Consider the following 25,850-nt stretch of genomic DNA (forward strand, 5'->3'; position numbering starts at 1 on the left):
ACAAGAACAGAACACTCTGCCCGACTAAAACCTCCCTACTCCATACTTCACGGAAATAGTTTTTTTTTTTTTACTTGTTTTTCCTGTGAATGTTTTTCTACTACATACGTTTGTGCACAACATTTAAAGTTTGTTTAGTGTAAATGTTTTACTTTTAAATGTTTATATATGTCTTATTTATATTTAAATTTTTTTGCACTGCATACATTTTCACATTTAAAGTTTGCTTGGTGTACATTCTTTACTTTTAAATTTGTCTTTATATATGTTTTTATATTTTCTTTATATACAGTTTTTGCACTACATACATTAGTTCTTATGTTTAATGTTTGATCTGTTTACATTTTTCTTCAATAAAATGTACTGGTCAAACGTGTACTTTCCTTTTTAATGGTTCATGTGGATTAGAGCAACAGGTATCATCAAGCTAAATTTCACAATTTAAAAGATTAATAGTACACTTTTACTTAAAACTCACTTTAAACCGCTATTGAGTATTTGTATCATATTTCACTTGAAAACACTTCAACACACTGAGAGTAGAAACGTCTTGATCACGTATGTAACCCTCATTCCCTGAAGGAGGGAACGGAGACGTTACGAATGGGATCTCGCACGAGAGCCCAATCACCTGCCAGTGGTACAAAACGAGCCAACGGTACACAAAGTACCTTGGTCTGCAGAATTTGCATCGCGAGCTCCGCCCCGCTGAGCGGGTATATAAGGAGCAATGCGAGCAACTTGCATTCAAGTCTTCGCTGAGGAGCCAAGCCAGTGACCCAGCGTTCATCGGAACAGCGATGTGGCAAGGGGACGTAACGTCTCCGTTGCCTCCTTCAGGGAACGAGGGTTACATACGTAACCAAGACGTTCCCTTTCAATCGGTCACGTTCGACGTTACAGATGGGGTCCCTTACAAAACGCCACATGGCTGTCTTCCAGCGACCCGTGTGAGTGATAGCACACTGCCGTGAGGCCAGCACGAGTGAGGGCCTATAGCTCACACAGAATACATTGGGTAGCATATTCCAGCTGGACATATTTATAGCATGCTGGCTGCCCCTGGGAGGACTTACAGAAGGCAGGTATCTACCAAGGTGGTGATACATAAGAACTCTGAGGTACCCAGCCCGCAGGGTGGAAGTTTCAACGACAGAGCTGGCAAGGGGCTTGCCAAGGGAAAGACACATGCTGCGGAGAGACTTACTGTGGACATACACATGTGGGATTACCCAGAAAAGTGAAATCACGACACATGGAGGCACCTAGTCCCACACAGGGCTGGCCAAAGGGCATGTACACAAGTGTTGGACATCAACAGTGCTGGAGGAACCAAGGGTTCTGACTGAAGAACTCACCTCCTGAGGGTATTAGCGCACACATACAGTCCGTAGAGTGGATAACCTCTGCTTGGAGACAGCCTTTCCCTTCTGCTGGCCTCCGTAACAGACAAAGAGCTGGTCTGAGGTCCGAGTTCTGTTCACGTAGGTGCGGAGCGCACGTACTGGACAGAGCAGCGCCGGGGCTGGGTCTGTCTCCTCCAGGGGCAGCGCTTGCAAGTTCACCACCTGATCCCTAAAAGGAGTGGTGGGAACTAGAGTTTCCGACTGTTTTCTTCATCCCGCTCCCGCCCGCCCACGCCTGCCGAATTTCTGACCATTACCGCCCGCTCCCGTAACGTATGTGTTACACTCCCGCCCGCTCCCGCAATATGTATGTCCACTCCCGCCCGCACCCGCGAAACTCTGAGAATTTATTCCCGCACAATAATAGAGATGCATTGATTTTGTGTCTTATACCGTCTCGCAGAAAAAAAAACACGTATTTGTATTTATATTATTAAAGAGATTCATGGGGTTGTTTGTTTCGTTTCCCTGGCCTGCATGTAAAAAAAAAAAAAAAGAGAAAACACAATACATTCAAATATAATTTTGTTTTTATCAAAAACTTTGCACATAAAAATAGACTGCTTTGCAAAAAAAAAATATATATACATAATATGATAAACTAGGCTACATGAAAAACAGCAGTTTTACAATTATTAGCCAAATGTCCCAGGTATTCTGTTTGAAAAATACCAATAATCATTAAAAACATTCAAACTTAGGCAGCCTGCTCAATAACACTGGCAATCATCACGCCTCTTGACCCATCGAGGGCAGTGAAGGTGGAGGAAGTACCAGAACAGTTTTGGGCAGTTAAAGGTGCCTTCCATGAACTAGTTTCTTCCTGGTGCACTTCTGGGAAGAAAGGAACCAGAGGGGGGTGCTGGCGTTCCGCATGAGCAGCCCCCAGGAACCAATCATCTAGCCTCGAGCGCTCGGGACAGGGCGAAGGATTCCAGTCGACTCGGACAACTCTGGCACTCCCGAGGGAGGCAACGCAGCCGAACCCTCATCTCCCGGGGACTCAAGCCCACCTTGTGATGCGGCGATCGACATACGGTCCTCTTCGTTCAGATCACCCTGGCCACCAGCCAAAGTAGCACTCTTATGAGAAGAAGAGCTAGAACGGGGTGTGGCAGAGGGGACTATATACCTTTTAAGGTAATCGAGTCTCGATCTCAACGCCGAGATGGTCATGTCTCCGCAATGAGAACATGAACCATCCACGAAAGCAGTCTCAGCGTGCTGGAAGCCCAGACACGTGACACAGCAATCGTGACCGTCATGAGGAGCGATGTATCGACCGGACCCAGAAACACACGGGCGAAATGACATCTTTAAAAAGACGCAAATCGGCCCGTATCTCTTTTGTGAGAGAAATAGGGGAACGCGGGAGCTGTTGCAGGAAACCCAGACGAACCGCTGAATCACTCTGTCAGTTCTAGCTTGTAACACTCCGGTGATTGCAGCAAGCGATGTGCTCGGCTTCGAAGCGAAAGCTTGAATGCAAGTTGCTCACGTTGCTCCTTATATACCCGCTCTGCGGGGCGGAGCTCGCGATGCAAATTCCACGGACCTAGGTACTTTGTGTACCATTGGCTCGTTTTGTACCACTCGAAGGTGACTGGGCTCTCGGGCGAGATCCCATTCGTAACGTCGAATGTGAGCGATTGAAAGGGAACACTTCAGCTGTTGATGACACTCAGTCAATTAGTTTTGGAAAAAAATGCTTTTAAAAAATTAAGAATAAAACTTTCACATACAATATCTTCAAAATGTGCTTATATAAAAAAATTTAAAGATACAGTATATATTTAATGACCTAATGACCTTTGACCTCTTCTATCATGGATGACGTTGTGTTTCTCTTAATGTTTCTTTTCTTCATCTGCAGCTCAATCACTGTGAATCCACTTTACATTTGAAACTCCTGGACCTGGATTCAACAACAGTTACTAAAAATAATGACCATACTTTATTTTAAGGTCCAGTTCTCACTATTAACAAACCATTAACTACGACTTTTGCCAAAAACAAATCTCTTAATTCACTGCTTATTAATAGTTGGTAATACGTAAAGTATTCTCATAGCTTCATAATATTAAAGTTGAACCCTGATGTCACATGGATTATGTTACCGATCTCCTTGCTATGTTTCTGGACATTGACATGTTGATTCTGTTTCTGTCTATGGAGGGTCAGAGCTCTCGGATTTAATCAATAATATCTTAATTTGTGTTCTGAAGATCAACAGAGGTCTTACAGGTAATGTAACGATATGAGGGTGAGTAATTAATGACATAATATTCATTTTTGGGTGAACTAACCCTTTAAGTTTAGGTACAGTTAATGTGTTAATAATAGGCTTGATAATAAGCAACTATTTAATAGTGAGAATTGGTCCCTATACTAATGTGTTACCAAAATTATATTTGTGAAAATCTTAAATCAAATATACTACAATGTGTTTTTTTTTTTTTAGCAGCTCAGTCTGTTGTGAATCCTGCCCACTTCTTTGCATGGTCAGCACATGCTTCAGTGCTCTGAGAGTGTTTATAGAGCTGTGAGTTTAACACTTCATGACTGAGAGCAGAACAGAACACAATCTTCATCATCACACAAGACACAACAACAACAATGAACAACATCATCATCCTCATCTGGACTCTGACGCTCTGCATTCAGGGTAAATATCTTATAATAAATCAGGAATTATACCACAACATCTCATATTCTATGCACTAGTGTGATATATTAGAAGGATAATCGTTAATCTAAATATTCACTAAACAACTAAAATGTCTTATTTCAGAGATCTGGGGACAAGTGACTGTGACTCAGAATCCAGCAATAAAATCTATCAATCAAGGAGAAACTGTTACGATCAGCTGTAAAACCAGTCAGACACTTACTAGATGTAGTAACTGTGTGTCTTGGTATCAGCAGAAACCTGGAGAAGCTCCTAAACTCCTCATTTACTGGATCAACAGCCTCCAGTCAGGAACTCCATCTAGATTCAGTGGCAGTGGATCTGGCACTGATTTCTCTCTCACCATCAGAGGAGTCCAGACTGAAGATACAGGAGATTATTACTGTCTGAGTTTACACTGTCCTAGGAGCTGTGTGTTCACACAGTGATAAAGAGTCGTACAAAAACCTCCGTCAGTCAGAGTCACAGTGACTGCACTGATACAGCTGAGAGACACTGCAGCTGCTGATGAGAGGAGGATGATAAACAATGCAACGTTAAATTACAAATGTTCTTATAACATGAAATATGAATTATATATATATATATATATATATATATATATATATATATATATATATATATATATATATATATTATATACATTTTTTTTTTACTAAATATAGCAAACATAGTTGTTGTATGTCTTGTAGCTTATTTTATTTTAAATAACCGTAAGTGCTCAGCCAGTTCAGTATTTGTGTCTCTCCTCTTGTGTTCCAGATCAGAGAATGAGGATGGAGTGGACATTTCTGTGGCTTCATGTCTATGATTGAATCTTTGCTGATATTCAGTACAGCTTCACTTTTTGTCATGTGATTTTGCTTAAATGTAGCAGGATGAAAGAAAACAGCAAAACACCTTCTTCAAGCATAAAAAAACTTCAGCATGGACATGTTTAAATCACTTTAAAAAAAATCAACACACATAGTTACAAAATAATGTAACTAATATTAAAGATTAATGATAATTTGCAGTAATACAAATTTAAATATAAAAAAATAAATAAAAAAGTAAAAAAGTAAAAGTAAAAAAATGTTTTAGCTGCACACTCTTGTATACTTAACTCCATTTGCAAGTGTTGTCATGGTTAATTTTGAGGAATCAAAGCAATAAAGATGACTGGATGAACTAAATGTATCAAAATGTGCAACACAAAACAGATCAAACTCTGTGAAATACTGTATTCCTGCAATATATATATATATATATATATATATATATAATTATGTCCTATAAGTGCATTTATTTGTTGATGTGGACTGCACTCACTGAAGTGAGTTTGCTGCAGTGTAGCTTGCTATTACTGGAAATTTTCATTGCTGTCTATTACACATTTTTTTGTGATCTGATGTTTCTGAGGATTTGTTCCGGGGCACATATATGACATGAATCTATTCATCCGAACTTCTTTCGGCTGACAGGACGGTCTGCTGCTGGTGGTGTAATGATGTGAGGAATGTATTCTGGACCCATGTGGACCTGTTAACAGCAATCAGTCAGGTTAAGAGTAGTCATTGATCATATAATTGGTCAATATACCATTGACCATATAATTGGTCAGACGTTAAACCAAGGTCCTGACTCTCTGTGGTCATTAAATGTCCCAGGATGTCTTTCGAAAAGAGTAGAGGTGTGACCCCGGCATCCTGGCTAAATTCCTCCATTGGCCTCTGACCATCATGTCCTCCTAAGAATCCCCATATCCGCTGATTGGCTTCATCACTCGGTCTCCTCTCCATCAGTAAGCTGGTGTGTGGTGGGCGTTCTGGTGCACTAAGGCTGACGTCGCATCATCCAGGTGGATGCTGCACACTGGTGGTGGATGAGGAGATACCCCCTGACTATGTAAAGTGCTTTGAGTGCTTAGAAAAGTGCTATATAAATGTAATGAATTATTATTATAATTATAATTATATAAAGCAAATGATTGCAAAATAAAGAGTTAAAGTATGTTTATTAGGGCCAAATTAAGATTTTCAACTATGTTCTAGAACAGTCCATCGAGCATCAAACATAAAGAACAAATAATTGTACATTTAAGGCTTGTAGTATGCTCTTAAATAATTAAAATAATTATTTAGCAACTTGTTTTGTAGAGGTGTGACCCTCATTTCACAGTAATTGACAAAATATTTTACACTTGAGGCACAAATTGTTTATGAAATATATAAATAATAAATGTATCATATATCAGCATGCTCTGCAATGTTTTAAATAAAACAGTGCTTTTCAGCTCGAAAGAGTCTTTAGCAACTTGCCATAAAACTATCTTGTAATTTGTAGACGGTCCCTCTGATGGTGATGACGTCACACTACTCCATGGACATAAACGTGTTTTTCAACCTTTTAAAACATTGAATTCTGCAGAAACATGGATAGGTACTGCTCATTATAGTCGGTAATGAAAATTAATTGTAAATATCCTTTTTATTAAATGCATATTAACAAAGCTATTGAACATGAAAGTCTGAATGTGTGAATATGAAACCAATTTTACTGCAGTCAGATGTTCAGCGTCCTCACAGGAGCTTCATGATACAGTCAAACTACACAGAGTCAACATGTCACACCCAGGGGCGGGCTATGCTTTGACTAAGCCACACCCCTTCTCAACTTCCACCTCGAGGAGGTCCCCAAAGCCAAACCAATGGCCAAACAACACGAGAACAAGTAAGTGATAAAACAATCTTTATTTAAATATTTAAAAATAGCTTGGGGAATAGGGAAAGGGCTTTCTCTTTCTCCACAGGCAGCGGCGTAAATACAGGTTTCCTCGGTCTCTCCTCGTGTTACCCACTCTCTCTCCTTTTCTCTCCACAGGTATCAACTTGGGCACAATAGCACAGTTAGTTTGCTTTGAATGGCTCTCACCTCTGGGCTGGACACAGCGTACTGCAAGTACAGGTTTCGCTCTATTTCTCCTCGCGTTATCCACTCTCTCTCCTCCTCTCTACAGGTATCAACTTGGACACAAAACACAGTTACTCTGCTTTGGATGGCTTTCACCTCTGGGCTGGACACAGCGTACTGTACGTACAGGTTTCCTCTGTTTCTCCTTGCGTTACTCACTCTCTCTTTCCTTTTCTCTCCACAGGTATCAGATTGGACACAAAGCACAGTTAGTTTGCTTTGAATAGCTCTCACCTCTGGGCTGAACACAGCGTACTGTAAGTACAGGTTTCCTCTGTTTCTCCTTGTGTTACTCACTCTCTCTTTCCTTCACTCTCCACAGGTATCAACTTGGGCACAATAGCACAGTTAGTTTGCTTTGAATGGCTCTCACCTCTGGGCTGGACACAGCGTACTGTACGTACAGGTTTCCTCTGTTTCTCCTTGCGTTACTCACTCTCTCTTTCCTTTTCTCTCCACAGGTATCAGATTGGACACAAAGCACAGTTAGTTTGCTTTGAATAGCTCTCACCTCTGGGCTGGACACAGCGTACCGTAAGTACAGGTTTCCTCTGTTTCTCCTTGCGTTACTCACTCTCTCTTTCCTTCACTCTCCACAGGTATCAACTTGGACACAAAGCACAGTTAGTTTGCTTTGAATGGCTCTCACCTCTGGGCTGAACACAGCGTACTGTAAGTACAGGTTTCGCTCTATTTCTCCTCGCGTTATCCACTCTCTCTCCTCCTCTCTACAGGTATCAACTTGGACACAAAACACAGTTACTCTGCTTTGGATGGCTTTCACCTCTGGGCTGGACACAACATACTGTAAGTACAGGGTTCGCTCTATTCCTCCTCGTGTTATTCACTCTCTCTCCTTTTCCTCTCCACAGGTATCAACTTGGGCACAATAGCACAGTTAGTTTGCTTTGAATGGCTCTCACCTCTGGGCTGAACACAGCGTACTGTAAGTACAGGTTTCCTCTGTTTCTCCTTGTGTTACTCACTCTCTCTTTCCTTTCCTCTCCACAGGTATCAACTTGGACACAAAGCACAGTTACTCTGCTTTGGATGGCTCTCACCTCTGGGCTGGACACAGCGTACCGTGCTATCTCCGGAGATCTGAAGCACGCTCACAACATATACTGTACTGAACTAGGCTAGGACCAGCAGTCTCCTTGTCCTCCCGCGACGAAGTGCGTGAAGGCGGGGGTTTATCTGACAAGACACACGGCAATACACAGCAGCCCACAGCAATATACAGCACCACGTCAAAATTATAGGTTTTCACAGCACGAAGACTCACCCACCACACTCAGTGTACGAAAAGGACACCCGTCTTCCTTCACTTCGCTTGGTTCGGATCTGGCGATGGAATATGCGGCCTAGCTAGTGATGTCGTCGTTGTGACTACTTCAATAAGTATTCCTTCGGCTCTCCCACCACGCTATATTAGGGGTAGGGCCGCCCTCCTCCTCCTGGAGAGATCTACACAACGCCAGGTCAATATACAGGGCACTTTCGGCTTGCTCTTAATACTCACATCAATGCCGCTTCCAATCCCCTTTTTCACGTCGTCTCAGTTCGCCGTATAATCCGTTCACTTCTCAACCTTTAAGGTTCGCGATGTCTTCACAATCATACAATTCCAGCCTGAGGGAGAGAGAGAGTTAGACAGCCACCAGCAGCGCACCAAGACGGGCACGACACAGTGCTTCACACACACCAGAAAGAGCCCCCAGACTGTGAAATAACTTGGCCTTAAGTACTGCCTTGTCCAGCGTATCCTCCAATCACCAACCGCTGTCCCTAACTAGGCACAGGTGCATCGAATTCCCTGATTTTCCCTCTTACGGCGCTACCGGAAGTTCCGGTGTTCTGTTTTTCCGGTCCGGGAAACACTTCCGGGCGGAACCAAACTTCCAGAATTTTGGTTCCGCCCCTAAAGATCGTCACCTTGTGACATCCTCCCCCGCCAATCCGTTCTAGTCCCTAGAACGTCCTCGGGCTGTCCACTCACCATAGCGGGCAGGGGGTCGGCCTCGGTTCTCTCGCTGGGATCGTCTCACTGGTGAATCGGGCTCAGCTTGTTCAGGGGCTGCTTCTGGTTCTCTCGGGGCGATCGGGGGTGGTGCCACCACGGGTCTCCCTGGTACCACAGCCCAACCTTCAATCCAGGGGGCCCCTGGTACAGGTTCCGTGGGGACTTCTTCCACGGCTTCAGGGTAGTTAGGGCATGGGCGAATCATGTTCCGGTGCACCACACGGTCGGGGCCTGACTTCCCTTCTGGCCGGATGGTATAGACCGGCTGTCCCGGCCTCTGCTGCCGGCAGACTACATAAGGGGTGGCCTCCCAACGGTCACTCAGTTTCCCCTTCCCCTGCCGCCGATTATCTCTCACCAACACCCTCTCTCCTGGCAGTAGAGGGGCTTCTCTAGCAGTCCGATCATACAACCGCTTACTTTTCTCTCCTGCCGTCTGTATCCTTTTCGACACCTGCTCGTAGGCGAAATGCAAGCGCTGGTGATGGCGCCCCACCCACTCCGTTACACTTGCTTCCTCTTGGTCGGCTGTCACTCCTAGGACCAGGTCAGTAGGCATTCGTATGTGTCTGCCAAACATCAGGTACGTGGGGGCGTAACCCGTAGTACTATGTATACTGTTGTTATAGGCCTGTAGGAGGTTTGGCAATGCACTCACCCAATCGTCCTGCCGTTGTTGGTCCAAGGTCCCCAGCAGCCCCAATAGGGTCTGATTGAATCTCTCACAGCCACCGTTCCCCTGAGGATGATACGAAGTGGTGTGAGTTTTCGTGCAACCGTACAACTGGCATAGTTCTCTAATTACCCTGGACTCAAAGTTGGCTCCTTGATCGGAGTGCAGAAACTCCAGGCATCCGAACGTCTGGAAGACGGCCCGCCATAAAACTGTAGCGGTGGTGGTTGCAGTCTGGTCGAGGGTGGGGATAGCCCAAGCGTACTTTGTGAACAAATCCGTTATTACCAAGATGTTCTGGTAGCGATCTCGTGGTCGGCCCAGTGTCAAGAAGTCCATAGCCATGATATGAAGGGGGGCCTTCGCATGGATGGGTACCATTGGCGCTCGGACCTCCCGTCTGGACTTAAACAATATGCATCTCGGGCAAGCTTGAATTAGGGCGTGCACCGATGCCTCTATCCCGGGCCAAAAGAAGAATCTCCTAAGCAGGGACACGGTCCTCTCCTGTCCCTGGTGCCCCAACTGGTTGTGGTACGCCGAAACTAATGCCGTTACCTCATCTGCGGGTACCACGATCTGGCGTACTTCTTCGCCCAACTTCGGGTCACTGACCCTTCTGCACAGAACGCCATCTCTCAGCTCCAGCCTGTCCCATTGCCCCAGCAGCCTCCTCCCAGTATCCGTCTGGGCTAACCTCTCCGCTGGCGTCAGCCGTCGGCCCTGTTCCAGCCATTCTCTTACCAGCCGCACATCTTGATCCCTGGCCTGTCTCTCCCTCCACCGACGGGGATCCCATCCCCAGTTCTCAGGCACGGCCTCTTGTCTGCTGCCTGGTGCCTCTACTGCTCCTACCATATAGCCCTCCTCCGGGCTGGCCCCTCCGGGGCTTTCCGCTTCGGGCAGCCTTGAGAGGACGTCCGCGTTCGTGTGTTCACGCCCTGGTCGGTACTGTAGTTGATAGTCAAAGTTGGCCAGTTGGGCCACCCACCGCTGCTCCACGGCTCCCAGCTTCGCCGTCTGTAAGTGTACTAATGGGTTATTGTCTGTAATGATCGTCACCTTGGCACCCCAGAGGTAGTCTTTAAATTTCTCACTTAGGGCCCACTTCAATGCCAGCAGCTCCAATTTGAAAGAACTATAGTTCGCATCGTTCCTCTCGGCTGGGTGGAGGCTCCGGCTGGCGTACGCGATGACCCTCTCGACTCCGTCCTGTCGTTGAGCCAACACCGCTCCCAGCCCGAGATTGCTGGCATCTGTATACAAAAGGAATGGTTTTGTGAAATCTGCGTATGCCAAGATAGGGGCCTGTAGCAGCTCCTGCTTCAATGTCTGGAACGCCGACTCACAATTTGCATCCCAGTCTACGTTGGGCGACCCCCGGCCCCGGTTACGACCTGTGCCAACCAGCAACTGATTAAGGGGTTTAGCAATTTTTGAAAAGTCCTTTATGAAACGCCTATAGTATCCCACAAATCCTAAAAAGGATCGCACTTGCCTCACTGTCCTCGGGGCCTTCCAGTCTTTCACGGCCGATACCTTTCCAGGATCTACGGACACTCCAGCCGCACTGACCACGTGGCCCAGAAAGTTGACTTCTCTCCGTAGTAAGTGACACTTATTGGGCTGTAGTTTCAATCCGTACTTCTCCATGGCCCGAAAGACTTCCTCGAGGTGCCTCAGGTGTGAATCAAAATCTGGGGAGTAGACAATCACATCATCCAGGTAAACTAATACTGACTCCATTAACTGACCTCCCAAGCACCGCTGCATCAGCCGCTGGAAGGTGGCCGGAGCGTTACAGAGCCCGAAAGGCATCCGGTCCCATTCAAATAGTCCAAACGGGGTTGTAAAGGCAGTCTTCTCCCGGTCTGCTTCGGCCACCTGCACCTGCCAGTAGCCACTGGCCAAATCTAGGGTAGAGTACCATGCCGACTGCGTGAGGCTGGCAAGCGAATCTTCGATCCGCGGCAAAGGGAAAGCGTCTTTCTTAGTCACGAGGTTCAGCTTACGGTAGTCCACGCAGAATCTCCAAGCCCCCGTCTTCTTTTGCACCAGCACTATGGGGGCCGCCCACGGGCTGCTGCTTTCCCTGACAACTCCTTGCTTCAGCATGCCTTGCAGGAGTGTACGTACCTCGGTATACAAAGTGGGCGGAATTGGGCGATACCTCTCCCGGCTGGGCCCTGCATCCCCGGTAGGTATATGATGTTGTACCACCTGGGTGCATCCGTAGTCTTCATCGTGGGTGGCGAACACATGCTGCCATCTCCGAAGGAGGGCCTGTAACTTCTGTGTCTGTGCTTGCTTTAAATCCTCCCCTTGTAATGACTCACCCGCCAGGTGACTCGGCACACTCCTCTCCATACCACCCCATGGGGTGTCTACTTGTGTCAGGGCCACCTCGATGACAGTGGGGCACACCTGACGAAAACTAATATCCCTCTCTTCCCTTACTTGGTGGGGTGTAACCGTTGTCAGACGGGCTAATCGTTGGTGCCGATGTAGTTGCACCGCGTATGGGTGTACATTCCGTATCCTCACGGGGACTCTCCCCCGCCGGACCGTCGCTAGTCCTCGTGCCACTTCCACTTGTGGACAATCCACATGGGGCTCCACCAGCACCCACTCTTTTGGGCCCGCTCTTCGGGGCGGTACTCGCGCCCACACAACAGCCTCACTTTTTGCGGGGACAGACAAAGCAAAACGACACATCACTCTTCCTACCTCTTCCTGTTCTCTGCGGACTTGGCTCATTTGCACCCTTCGACAGTCAGCTACCACACACTCCCACTTGGGCCTCTCTGCAGGTGGTACCTTCGATACGGGCCTAGCCCGAAATAGCTCTTCCCAGCAATCAGCGAGGACATTCATGCCCAACAGGGCTCGATGTGCACCCAGACAATGGTCTTGCACGATAATCACACCTTTCTGGGGGACCATCACTCCGTGAACCTCTAGGTCCGTCAATCGGTAGCCAATATATGGGATGTCGAGGCCGTTTGCGCCCTTCAGAGTAAGCCAGGGGGCCTCCGCCCCTGGTGCCCCTTGTTTCCCAAACACTTCTTCGGATAAACTCTCAGCAAATAACGTCACTTGGGAGCCTGTGTCTACCAGGCATTGAATCTCCTTGCCGCACACTCTCACCTTCCCCACGGGGCTACGCCCAATCATCTGGCTCCTAGAGCCATATCCTCTTCCAGGGTCTTCTCGAGGGGTCCCGGCCACACGACCCACAGTGGCCGGCCGACCTAAAAACCCCCTTCTGACGCCCTGCGGGGCCCACACTGGCGGCTATAGTGACCTGGTTTGCCACAGCGGTTGCAGATGGGTCGCCCTTGCTCGTCCCATTCAAAACAGGGCCGATTAAAGTGGTTCGGGCGCCTGAACGGCTCTCGGCCTCCCTCTGAGTACACTCAGTCTCGGGGCGCCGGCCGTGGTTCCTCCCGCGCCCGTCCTTGGCGCAATTCTCCTACGAGGGCTTTAGACAGTTCAGACATCTGATCGCGGACATCTTTCAAAAGTTCAGCCTTCAGTGCTTGCTTCCAGTCAGGGCCTCCGGGTTGTGCTGGTGCTACTTCACTGACGGCCGCACACACTGGGGGACCACTCACCTCAGTCTCATCACCTTCCAGGGCCAGTGCCTCTTTCTTCAGATCTTCGAACGTAAGACCCGGGTCCCTTCGAAACTGGATACGTAGGCTCTGTCTCACCGGACCCTCCTTCAGCCCCAGAAGAAACTGGTCCCGCAATAGAGTCTCTCCATCTCCCAACCCGTGGTCCTGACGGGTCTGTAGTCGGGCGAATTGCTCTCGCAACCTCAGGGCGAAAGCTCTAATCGATTGACGGGGGCCCTGCTTACAATTGAAGAACTGGGAGCGAAGGACAGCTACGGGGGTGTGGTCACCATACTGTTCAGTGAGGAACTGGAACACGGTTTGGGCGTTGGCTCTAACGGCTTCGGGGGCGGCATGCACCTCTCGCCGCGCTTCTCCATCCAGGGAGTTTAACACAAATTGAAGCCGCTGGGCTGCACTAAGGCCCTGTAGGTCGGCCAGGTACTCTAGTTGGGCCTTCCATTCAGACAATCGTACCTCGGATTCTGTCCCCCCATATTTTTGGATCCAGGGGCTCCCCATAAAAACGGGCATAGCACGGGGTGGGGCTGAAGGCCCCGCGTTGTCGGTCATTGGACGACCCTGGTTACTCAACTCGAGGTGGAAACCCTGCCGACTACGCCAAATCTGTCACACCCAGGGGCGGGCTATGCTTTGACTAAGCCACACCCCTTCTCAACTTCCACCTCGAGGAGGTCCCCAAAGCCAAACCAATGGCCAAACAACACGAGAACAAGTAAGTGATAAAACAATCTTTATTTAAATATTTAAAAATAGCTTGGGGAATAGGGAAAGGGCAATTAAAACTAAACTCTGACTCGGCCCTCCAGATGGGCTATGGCCGGGAAGAGGTCAGGGAGCAAGGGGGCCACGGGGATCCGGGGCGTGGGACTCGGGGCCCGGCCAGAGTCTTAGGTATCCGTAGCGCCCTCCTTCTTCCTCCTCTTCGCTGAATACAACTCACGGTAAGTACTGGTTCACACAGTTCGTTCTCGGGGTGCTCACTCGCTTTCTCTTTCTCCACAGGCAGCGGCGTAAGTACAGGTTTCCTCGGTCTCTCCTCGTGTTACCCACTCTCTCTCCTTTTCTCTCCACAGGTATCAACTTGGGCACAATAGCACAGTTAGTTTGCTTTGAATGGCTCTCACCTCTGGGCTGGACACAGCGTACTGTAAGTACAGGTTTCGCTCTATTTCTCCTCGCGTTATCCACTCTCTCTCCTCCTCTCTACAGGTATCAACTTGGACACAAAACACAGTTACTCCGCTTTGGATGGCTTTCACCTCTGGGCTGGACACAGCGTACTGTACGTACAGGTTTCCTCTGTTTCTCCTTGCGTTACTCACTCTCTTTTTCCTTTTCTCTCCACAGGTATCAGATTGGACACAAAGCACAGTTAGTTTGCTTTGAATAGCTCTCACCTCTGGGCTGAACACAGCGTACTGTAAGTACAGGTTTCCTCTGTTTCTCCTTGTGTTACTCACTCTCTCTTTCCTTCACTCTCCACAGGTATCAGATTGGACACAAAGCACAGTTAGTTTGCTTTGAATAGCTCTCACCTCTGGGCTGGACACAGCGTACCGTAAGTACAGGTTTCCTCTGTTTCTCCTTGTGTTACTCACTCTCTCTTTCCTTCACTCTCCACAGGTATCAACTTGGGCACAATAGCACAGTTAGTTTGCTTTGAATGGCTCTCACCTCTGGGCTGAACACAGCGTACTGTAAGTACAGGTTTCCTCTGTTTCTCCTTGTGTTACTCACTCTCTCTTTCCTTTCCTCTCCACAGGTATCAACTTGGACACAAAGCACAGTTAGTTTGCTTTGAATGGCTCTCACCTCTGGGCTGGACACAGCGTACTGCAAGTACAGGTTTCGCTCTATTTCTCCTCGCGTTATCCACTCTCTCTCCTCCTCTCTACAGGTATCAACTTGGACACAAAACACAGTTACTCTGCTTTGGATGGCTTTCACCTCTGGGCTGGACACAACGTACTGTAAGTACAGGGTTCGCTCTATTCCTCCTCGTGTTATTCACTCTCTCTCCTTTTCCTCTCCACAGGTATCAACTTGGGCACAATAGCACAGTTAGTTTGCTTTGAATGGTTCTCACCTCTGGGCTGAACACAGCGTACTGTAAGTACAGGTTTCCTCTGTTTCTCCTTGTGTTACTCACTCTCTCTTTCCTTTCCTCTCCACAGGTATCAACTTGGACACAAAGCACAGTTACTCTGCTTTGGATGGCTCTCACCTCTGGGCTGGACACAGCGTACCGTGCTATCTCCGGAGATCTGAAGCACGCTCACAACATATACTGTACTGAACTAGGCTAGGACCAGCAGTCTCCTTGTCCTCCCGCGACGAAGTGCGTGAAGGCGGGGGTTTATCTGACAAGACACACGGCAATACACAGCAGCCCACAGCAATATACAGCACCACGTCAAAATTATAGGTTTTCACAGCACGAAGACTCACCCACCACACTCAGTGTACGAAAAGGACACCCGTCTTCCTTCACTTCGCTTGGTTCGGATCTGGCGATGGAATATGCGGCCTAGCTAGTGATGTCGTCGTTGTGACTACTTCAATAAGTATTCCTTCGGCTCTCCCACCACGCTATATTAGGGGTAGGGCCGCCCTCCTCCTGGAGAGATCTACACAACGCCAGGTCAATATACAGGGCACTTTCGGCTTGCTCTTAATACTCACATCAATGCCGCTTCCAATCCCCTTTTTCACGTCGTCTCAGTTCGCCGTATAATCCATTCACTTCTCAACCTTTAAGGTTCGCGATGTCTTCACAATCATACAATTCCAGCCTGAGGGAGAGAGAGAGTTAGACAGCCACCAGCAGCGCACCAAGACGGGCACGACACAGTGCTTCACACACACCAGAAAGAGCCCCCAGACTGTGAAATAACTTGGCCTTAAGTACTGCCTTGTCCAGCATATCCTCCAATCACCAACCGCTGTCCCTAACTAGGCACAGGTGCATCGAATTCCCTGATTTTCCCTCTTACGGCGCTACCGGAAGTTCCGGTGTTCTGTTTTTCCGGTCCGGGCGGAAACACTTCCGGGCGGAAACTTCCCGATTTTTGGTTCCGCCCCTAAAGATCGTCACCTTGTGACAAACACACAGACAACCAACAGTGATCTGTTTCAGTGTTTGAGCTTCACAGACTTGTGTAATAATTTCCTTCATCTGCAGGTGTTTTCATTCAACTTTTTTTTCTTCTGAATGCATTAATCTGTATAAATCTCAGTAAATTTTTAATCCAAACACAATATGATTGAATTAAACACATCAGCCTACAGAAATGTTCAGAAATATGACTTTATGGTTCAGAAGAAGTTAATACAATTAGAAGTTTTTATTATTATTTTTATTTTAATCTTAACAATTTTATAAACTGTTGAATTATTTTGATGGTATGTGTACAGAGGTTCATACTAATGCCTTTTTGAACGGATACAAATATTTTAACGTAATTTAATTTATGTCTTTGTAAATCCCAATATATCTCAGAACAAAACCAGACCACCATTAAACACCTCAAGATCTGAACATTTACCTCTTAAAAATATGTGTTTAGAAAGCAGATGATAAGCCTGTAAAATAATTAAAGACTCACTGTAGAGAGTGTCTGTCTGATTTATAAAGCTCATTATCATCATAAAGTATTAAATCTTTTATTGTTTTGTGAATAGATCTGAGTCTGACAGCTGTCTGTTCTGTGTACGAAGACATTTACATACAGAGACACTTTGCATGAGAGTGTTTATAGAGCTGTGAGTTTAACACTTCATGACTGAGAGCAGAACAGAACAATCTTCATCATCACACAAGACACAACAACAACAATGAACAACATCATCATCCTCATCTGGACTCTGACGCTCTGCATTCACGGTAAATATCTTATAATAAATCAGGAATTATACCACAACATCTCATATTCTATGCACTAGTGTGATATATTAGAAGGATAATAGTTAATCTAAATGTTCACTAAACAACTAAAATGTCTTATTTCAGAGATCTGGGGACAAGTGACTGTGACTCAGAATCCAGCAATAAAATCCATCAATAAAGGAGAAACTGTTACGATCAGCTGTAAAACCAGTCAGACACTTACTAGATGTAGTAACTGTGTGTCTTGGTATCAGCAGAAACCTGGAGAAGCTCCTAAACTCCTCATTTATGACATAAGAACCCTCCAGTCAGGAACTCCATCTAGATTCAGTGGCAGTGGATCTGGCACTGATTTCTCTCTGACCATCAGAGGAGTCCAGACTGAAGATACAGGAGATTATTACTGTATGAGTTTACACTGTCCTAGGAGCTGTGTGTTCACACAGTGATAAAGAGTCGTACAAAAACCTCCGTCAGTCAGAGTCACAGTGACTGCACTGATACAGCTGAGAGACACTGCAGCTTGAGGAGATACAGTTTGTATCAAACAGCATTTTCATCACAATACAACATAATATTGATTTAAAAAATTATTTTTAATATGATTTGACATTTGCTATTATAGAAAAAAATGCCATGATAAGATTAAGGCTTGATTAATACAGCACACATTAAAGCCATATACAAGAAGATGACATCCCTCAACTAATGTTTCCTTCTGGTATTTTTGAACACCAGAAAACAAATCACCTGAAGACGGACGCTTCATATAATGACTATAACACGACATGTTTCCATGTAGGACTGAAAAGAGTTCCTTCTTGTGAAAGAGCCATTGGCAGTTTCTTTAAAGTACGTGTACATTGATGGAATAAGAGGCTCTTTGTGGATTCTTTTATTGCTGAAAAAAATAAATTATAATAATTGTAATATGAATGTTATACATGATACTAGGAGCCAGAGTAATTCAGTAAGAGCTGTGAGAGACACAGATACTGAAGGACACACATCAGAATGAATCATTGACTGAGTCTCATCACAGATCAACAGTTGATTCAGTTATTCAGGAGGTCATTATGACTGCTGCATCAACAGAGCAGCCACAAATATCTCTTTATGGTTCAGAAGTAGTACAACATTCATCACCATGAACAAGAAAACCCATGCGTTTACAAACATGCATTTATTCAGAATTTTTTTCTTTTTTTCTTTCAAAACTCACAAAGGCATAAAGACAAAATCTTATGTTATTTGCTCAATGGGTTAAAATCCAGTATGGTGTAACATCTTTTAAGATTTTAAAGGTCCCGTTTATCGCGCTTTTTTGAAGCTTTGATTGTCTTTACAGTGTGCAATATAACATGTTCATGTTTCGCGTGTAAAAAAAACTGTATTTTTCACACAATTCACCTATCTGTATAGCGCTGTTTTCACTGTCACAAAAACAGGCTGATGACTTCCTTGTTCTATAAAGTCCCTCCTTCAGAAATACGTAACGTGTTCTGATTGGGCCAGCGGTTCCTGTGTTGTGATTCGGCACCAGCTTAGAGCTGGAGATGTATTTATAATCACAGAAGCGTTTTTACTGACGAGATGCACATGAAAATCTCATTAGTTTTTTTTGCACAGCCCTAACATCTAGTTAAAGCTAAACAGCATTGCCCTTTGTGTAGTAAGTTACAGAAACTGTTAAACGCACCAACTTAAATAATAAAATACACTTACCGTTTGTGGTCCATAAACAACGCCTTCTCCAGACAAAGAGGGAACTGCTCCATCTTTCAAGAATAATTTGTTTGTGAATTCATGTGGGCGGAGGTTAGTCAAAAAACTGTTTTAGTGATTTTATTACTGCAGGAACTAGAGGGATGTAGTCCAAACGGGTCGTTTTTTGTAGGCGAATTCTGTTAAATCAAATATCTCGCTTGGCATTGAACTTTGAGCTTTAGAATTTTACAGATATAATTTTTACTCTAACAACAACATTACACACTAACTAAAGTTTAAAACCTGGAATCACGAAGAAGGGGACCTTTAATATGTGTATATAAATAACATGTTCCCCACAAATTAAACCACCAAAACACATAACCATTATTAAAAACCTGATAATTATTGTATTTCTAAAGAGAATGAGTCAGTGTTTTGATATGATCAGCATTTTCTAGGTGTAATATATGATTCCTGTCAATCAAACTGAACAGACGGCATTAAGTCACTTCTTCTGTCTGACTTCTTGTACATTTTTATCCACAACATGCTTGTTTCAAGTGCATTAAAATATATGAATCTAGATTTTGAATATATTTCTAAAAAGTATGCAAATAAATATGCTTATTTGAGCTTTTAAGTCATATTCTTAACTCAAGCACACATTAAGTTGTGTATTTATTTACAAATTATAGTATATTTTGTGTGTACTTTGTGTAAGAAGACAGCAAAATGATTCAGGTGTTATAGGGTTTAATGTGTAAGTACTTTATTACAATGTATAGGCCAGCTGCAATATGTTTAAAATATTTCCATGCACTTCAATCTTCTTTTCAAAAGTAATACATTTAGAAAATCATTTTATGTAGCACATTAATTCACTACAGCAAAAAATAAATTATAACTATATGTGCCTTATGCTAATTGTGTTTTAAGTGTCTAAGTGTATTCTTACGGTGTATAAACTTCTAATGTATTATAAAATATATATATATATTTACATAATTCTAAAAATTCTAATTTGTCGGCAAATTATAATACATGTATTCAAACACTGATGCAAAACTGTTATATAAAATTGATAAATTGTATACAACTTATTTTCCCTTTCACCGGTCCTGTGTTAAAGTCTTTAAATACTACAGTGTCTGAATTGCAAGCCCTCTATGGGGCGCCGTTTGTAAAGCGGCTCACGCTGAACATAACAGCAACATTTTGACACATTTAGCTTCAAACAAATGTTAAAAAAACTGGTATGAATTTTTGACAGTCACTTTTTAGCACCTTTACAACAATATTTGTCAACTTAGAGATATTTTAAATTGTTAAATATAAATATTAAATGTTACACCTAAATGTTAAATCAAAATGTTACACCTGAAAACCAATCAGTATCCACTATTTCTCACACAATGCAAACACATCTCCTTCACATAGTTCACCTGGGATACGTTTCCCGTAAAAGATCATTACTCGTTGACCTACCGCCATAGTCAGCTGCATTGTTGTTGAAATGAACTAGCTAGTTACGACGGTTTCCCCATCACGATCACATCTCCGTCGTTTGAATCACATTAGTTCAACAAATTAGGGCCATTGTTAATGACGTCACACACATATGGTGGAGGAATAACTTCTGCTATTTAACCAACCACGTAGTTCTAACCACGTAAGTTTGTGACGCTATTTGCTAATGTTCATTTGAAATCAAGCACAATGTTAGTTCTGTCAGGCCAGATAGGGATAGGCTGCGACCAGCTGATGCGGTCAGCTGTCAAATCACTCCAATCACTACCATTCTCTTATTATACACAGGACATGTATCCGTGGCACTACTGCTCGGTAAGTATGCTCAAATCGTTTGCAACCCTCCCTCCCTCCCCATTATAAGCATGAGCATATTACCCTGCACCTTCTGGTTGTAGTCTCTTTGTTTCAGATCACTAAGGCTTTCAAGTCCTGGCTGGCATGGACCTCACTGATGAGAGACACTCATCCTCATAACCAAGCTACAGGATAGACGTCCCACTGCCACATCTACACAATTACCGCTGTTCACTTTTAAAGACACTATCAAGTGTCTTAATTGTCATGTATTTCCAAACTGATGGTTCCGGGTGGTTAATGTTTAAGCTCTTGTATGTTCAGTTAAATTGGGAGCAAGGATCCCCATAAGCAACCATACCTGTTGCAGTAGCTGTCTGGGTGGCTGGTCTCAGATGATCTTGGAGATGAAGATGCTGGATGTGGAGGTCCTGGGCTGGTGTGGTTACACGTGGTCTGCGGTTGTGAGGCCGGTTAAATGTACTGCCAAATTCTTTGAAACTCTTTTGGAGACGGCTTATCTAGAGAAATGAACATTCAGTTCACGGGCAGCAGCTCTGGTGGACATTCCTGCAGTCAGCCTGCCAATTGCATGATCCCTCAAAACTTGCAACATCTGTGGCATTGTTCTATGTGTAAAAACCGCACACTTTATTGTGGACTTTTATTGTGGTCAGCCTAAGAGACACCTGTGCAATAATCATGCTGTCTAATCAGCATCTTGATTTGCAACACATGTGAGGTGGATGAATTATCTCGGCAAAGGAGAAGTGCTCACTAACACAGATTTAGTCTTAGATCTTAGATCTTTGAGTTCGGCTCATGAAAAATGGGAGCAAAAACAAAAGTGTTACATTTTTAATTGTGTTCAGTGTAATATTCATTGTATGGCTGTGGCGAGTGGGGCGGGGCCGAGAGGCGTGGGAACGAGTAGTGAGGCCAGGTGTAGTGATTGGAGATGAGCTACACCTGCGCCCCACCGCCGGTATCAATCCCACGTAGGAGATGGAAGGATATAAAACTGGAGCGACTATAGTGAAGGACGAGAGAGGACCAGGCCTGGGATATTATTTTATGTTTGCTTTTTATTTGTGCGCGTCAGTCGCCGTGAGGGGCTGACGCGCTGTTTTGTGTTTATTTTTGATTGTGCGCCGGTTCCCGCCTCCTTCTTCCCGATGATTAGGAAGTTAATATCGTTACAATGACATTGTGTTATTTTTGTTGCGTGTGATTGTGTTGTGCAGTTTCTCATAGCTGTATCAGTGCAGTCACTGTGACTCTGACTGACGGAGGTTTTTGTACGACTCTTTATCACTGTGTGAACACAACACTACTGATATAATGGTAACTCTGACAGTAATAATCTCCTGTATCTTCAGTCTGGACTCCACTGCCACTGAATCTAGATGGAGTATTTGACTCTCTTTGGACTGCATAACGAATCAAGAGTTTAGGAGCTTCTCCAGGTTTCTGCTGATACCAGGCCATACAAGTATATGAACCTACACAGACATCGCTCACTTCTGTGTTTGTTTTACAGTTTATAGTGACTGATTCACCAATCTGAACTGTTTTAACAGAGGGAGTCTGAGTCACAGTCACCTGTCCACTGAAACCTAAAAACATTGTTAGAGTTAGAAAGAGCAGGGTCTGTGTGTAACATTCACTCTTGATAATAATATTATACAATTTGAATATAATATTTTAATAAAAATGTTACCTTGTATACACATAATGACAGTCCAGATGAGGATGATGATGTTGTTCATTGTTGTTGTTGTGTCTTGTGTGATGATGAAGATTGTGTTCTGTTCTGCTCTCAGTCATGAAGTGTTAAACTCACAGCTCTATAAACACTCTCAGAGCACTGAAGCATGTGCTGACCATGCAAAGAAGTGGGCAGGATTCACAACAGACTGAGCTGATACAAGACTAATATACTAGAGTTACAGAATATTTAATTACATATTACATTAGATGAGCTGCCACCGCTGTAATAAGAGCAAGAAACATGAGTCTGGTCATAAACTATCAGGAATGACTGTACGTCTATCATGAATCCTCATGTAGGCCTGAAATTATAAAAATGGACAGAAAACATTCTGTTAAAGATGGTGATAGATTACAGCTTGATCATGTGGAGTTTTGTTGTTCTTGTGCTGAGGATTCACAACAGCCTGTACAGTATATATTTACAGTATATATGAACAATTGTGTCTTGATTCTTTTCTCTGAAGATGCGGGTTATTTTGTGAATTATTATGATTGAGTTGCATATGAAGAACATAAGCAGAAACTCCACAACATTGTCATGATAAAAGAGGTCAAAGGTCACCTCAGAGGTCACAGGTCATCAATTACTGTATATTTCTTTAGAAAGGTCTAAATCAGCACACAGCTAGAGACTGATAGAGACATACAGGATTTAAAGTCAAAGTGAATCATGTCTATCGTAAATGTGATTAATTAACTCTTCAACTGATTATGAAAATAACTAATTTGATGTTTTTTCTTCAGTTAATAACAAACATTTTGAAAACACTTTGTCTTTGATCTTAATTTTTGAAGTATTTTTGAAACTAAATGAGTGTTGAAGTGTTTCTCTCTCTGCTGGAGTGTGTGTTCACTCGAGTGGAATAGAGGTTTTTGTACGAGTGTTTCATTAGATTGTATCACTGTGGTGCACATTCGGTGGAGGAACTAAACTGGTGCTCGGTAAGTCTGTCTCTTTTGACTGTCTTTTACAAAATTATTAAAATGTTTAGATTTTAATGTTTAACTTATTGTATTGTCACATTGAGAGCTTTAAAATAACTGAATTAAATACTCAGAAAACAAATTGTCCAAACACATTTCCATGATGTGTCTCACTTTGAGTTTTATCAGTTAATTTTATTTACAGATTTATTTTCATTAATGTTTACACCGTTCATATGACGTTCATATTTTATTATATATATTATATATGGAGAAATGACATCAGAATGTCAATAAAGTTACTTTTTGTAGTTCAGTCAATGATTTTGAATCTCTTTTGCTCATGCTGTGCTTCAAAAACTTACAAAAATACTAAATATGTGTCTGTTCAGAAAAGTTGATTCTATTGTTTATTATTATTAAAATAATTTGCATTTGATGTGAGATATAGTAATAAAAAATCAGCTTGAAACATTAACATTTTTAAAAGTGTAAAAAAATATTTAACAGTGTAATATGATTTTAAGTTCAGTTAAGACAATGTAAGAACTTTATGGTGAGATTTGAGACTATACAGGAATTAAAGCGTTCAGTGTCTTTGTACAGTGTCAGCGTTCATGTACATCGTTTCATTTTATGAGGTTTCATTTAAATGTATGTAGTGATTATATATAGTTTGTATATTGTGTATATATCAGCTGTAGTGATGTTGAATAAGATGAATGATGAGATTGTAGTGATTTTGACTGCACTCCTCATGTCTGCTGCTGAAAGTCCTGTTGAAATGCTGTGAATGCTGCAGGGCAGAAGAGTGCTGGAGCTGCAGTGTGTTTTCTCAGTGTTTGTGAATGTGTTGTGTTTGTCTCCTGCAGCTGGTCCCACAGTGAAGCCCTCAGTGTCTCTGCTGCCGCCCTCTTCTCTGCAGATCTCTGGAGACTCAGCCGCACTGCTCTGCCTGCTCAGCTCTTACTCTCCACAGGGGGCGCTGGTGAGCTGGACACTGGACGGCTCAGAGGTCACCGAGGGGGTTGTGACCAGCGCAGAGAGCGAGCAGGACGGCCGCTACAGCCGCAGTAGTGTCCTGACCCTCAGCAAAGCACGCTGGGAAGCGGGAGAGCAGTACGTCTGCAGAGTAACACATGATGGAGCTCCTCATGAGGCCTCGTTCCACAAGAGTCGCTGTTAGTCGCTCGCAGTGCTGATGTTTCTCCAGTGAGCGCTGCTCTCTCCTGAAGATGAGCGTATCTGAGTGTCCTGTGTCAGGCAGGATTCACATGAGTCTAGTGCTGCAGCTGTAGTCATTTACAACTCAATACTGAAAGAGAGCTCTAGTGTCAAAGCACTGGCTGATCTTTCAATCTGCTGTGTTTGCTGCAACATTCAATAAAGCTTCTCAACAAACTCCATTTGTGTCTGACAACATCATTCAACTAACAGATGAAGATGCATGTAGTGTTTGTCCAGGTGTTTTTCAGAAGCTCGATCAGTAGCAGTAAATCTAGTCAAATAAAGCTCTTGGGGTTTGAACATGGTCTCTGGAGACAGAGCTGCTCTATTCTGAGAGGATCACAATCACTCCACCCTGACAATGCAAATGAGATTTTCAGCTCACACTCCCAGAGTCACTGTTTGATTGGTTACATGATCTGGACTGAAACACACCAGTTTCACTTCTGCTGTAGTCAAGCAGCCCAGGTGAATAATACACTTAAATAGTGTTATATGTATGGAGCCAAAAGAGTCTCAATAAAGATAAATGCACACACTACATTCACATATGCACACACATGATTCATAAATACACACACAGGATACACAAATGCGCACAAAATTTACAAATGCACACACAAAATTTAAAATGCATAGACGATTCACAAATTCACACAAAATTCACAAATACACACACAATTCAGAAATGCAAACAACATTTACAAATGCACTCAAGATTCACAAATGCACAGGACAAGATTCAGAAATGTATTTCTGATGCACACACACATATATCTTGATTTACAAACTGCTTGCGGTCTGTGAACTTCACTGCAACTTGGCTCGACACACAAATGCCTTTTTTTTTTAAACAGGGAATGATCAGCAACCAATCAGATATCTCCCTTCTTTTAGCCAATCACAAGAACGCACTCCACGTGGGGGATTGTTTACTTATAAGCCAATCACATGAACGCGTTCACACAGCGCGATATGCCTGTGGTGTGGCATATTATAGCCTACTTATTTATGAAATTGTATGAAAATGAAAATACAGATTCAAAATACAGATTACAATTCAGGTTTATTTTTTAGTATTTTTTTTCAAAATATAAATGGAAAAAATTTCTCAATACATAT

The 25,850-nt window shown here is 43.8% G+C and overlaps 1 long non-coding RNA gene and 1 gene segment (V, D, J or C); one reads left to right on the plus strand and one right to left on the minus strand.

Annotated features, from left to right (window-relative positions):
- The window catches only part of LOC128013753 (Ig kappa chain V region Mem5-like), a 38,488-nt gene extending 13,585 nt beyond the window's left edge, over positions 1 to 24,903 (plus strand). Inside the window, 2 exon segments of the V gene segment in view lie at positions 23,485 to 23,519; positions 24,374 to 24,903. Coding sequence covers positions 23,485 to 23,519; positions 24,374 to 24,687 — 349 coding nt within the window.
- LOC128013798 (uncharacterized) lies at positions 6,881 to 15,619 on the minus strand. 2 transcript variants are annotated; one of them, XR_008183403.1, is made up of 4 exons: positions 15,471 to 15,619; positions 14,999 to 15,058; positions 7,697 to 7,909; positions 6,881 to 7,008 (listed from the first exon to the last, which is right to left on the minus strand). It is a non-coding gene; the product is annotated as an uncharacterized LOC128013798 (long non-coding RNA). The 2 variants fall into 2 exon arrangements; XR_008183402.1 differs by lacking the exons at positions 7,697 to 7,909; positions 14,999 to 15,058 and adding an exon at positions 7,282 to 7,420.
- Positions 24,904 to 25,850: the final 947 nt, after the last annotated feature.

This window comes from Carassius gibelio, chromosome B25 (genome assembly GCF_023724105.1).
Source record: "Carassius gibelio isolate Cgi1373 ecotype wild population from Czech Republic chromosome B25, carGib1.2-hapl.c, whole genome shotgun sequence".
Classification (NCBI taxonomy): domain Eukaryota; kingdom Metazoa; phylum Chordata; class Actinopteri; order Cypriniformes; family Cyprinidae; genus Carassius; species Carassius gibelio.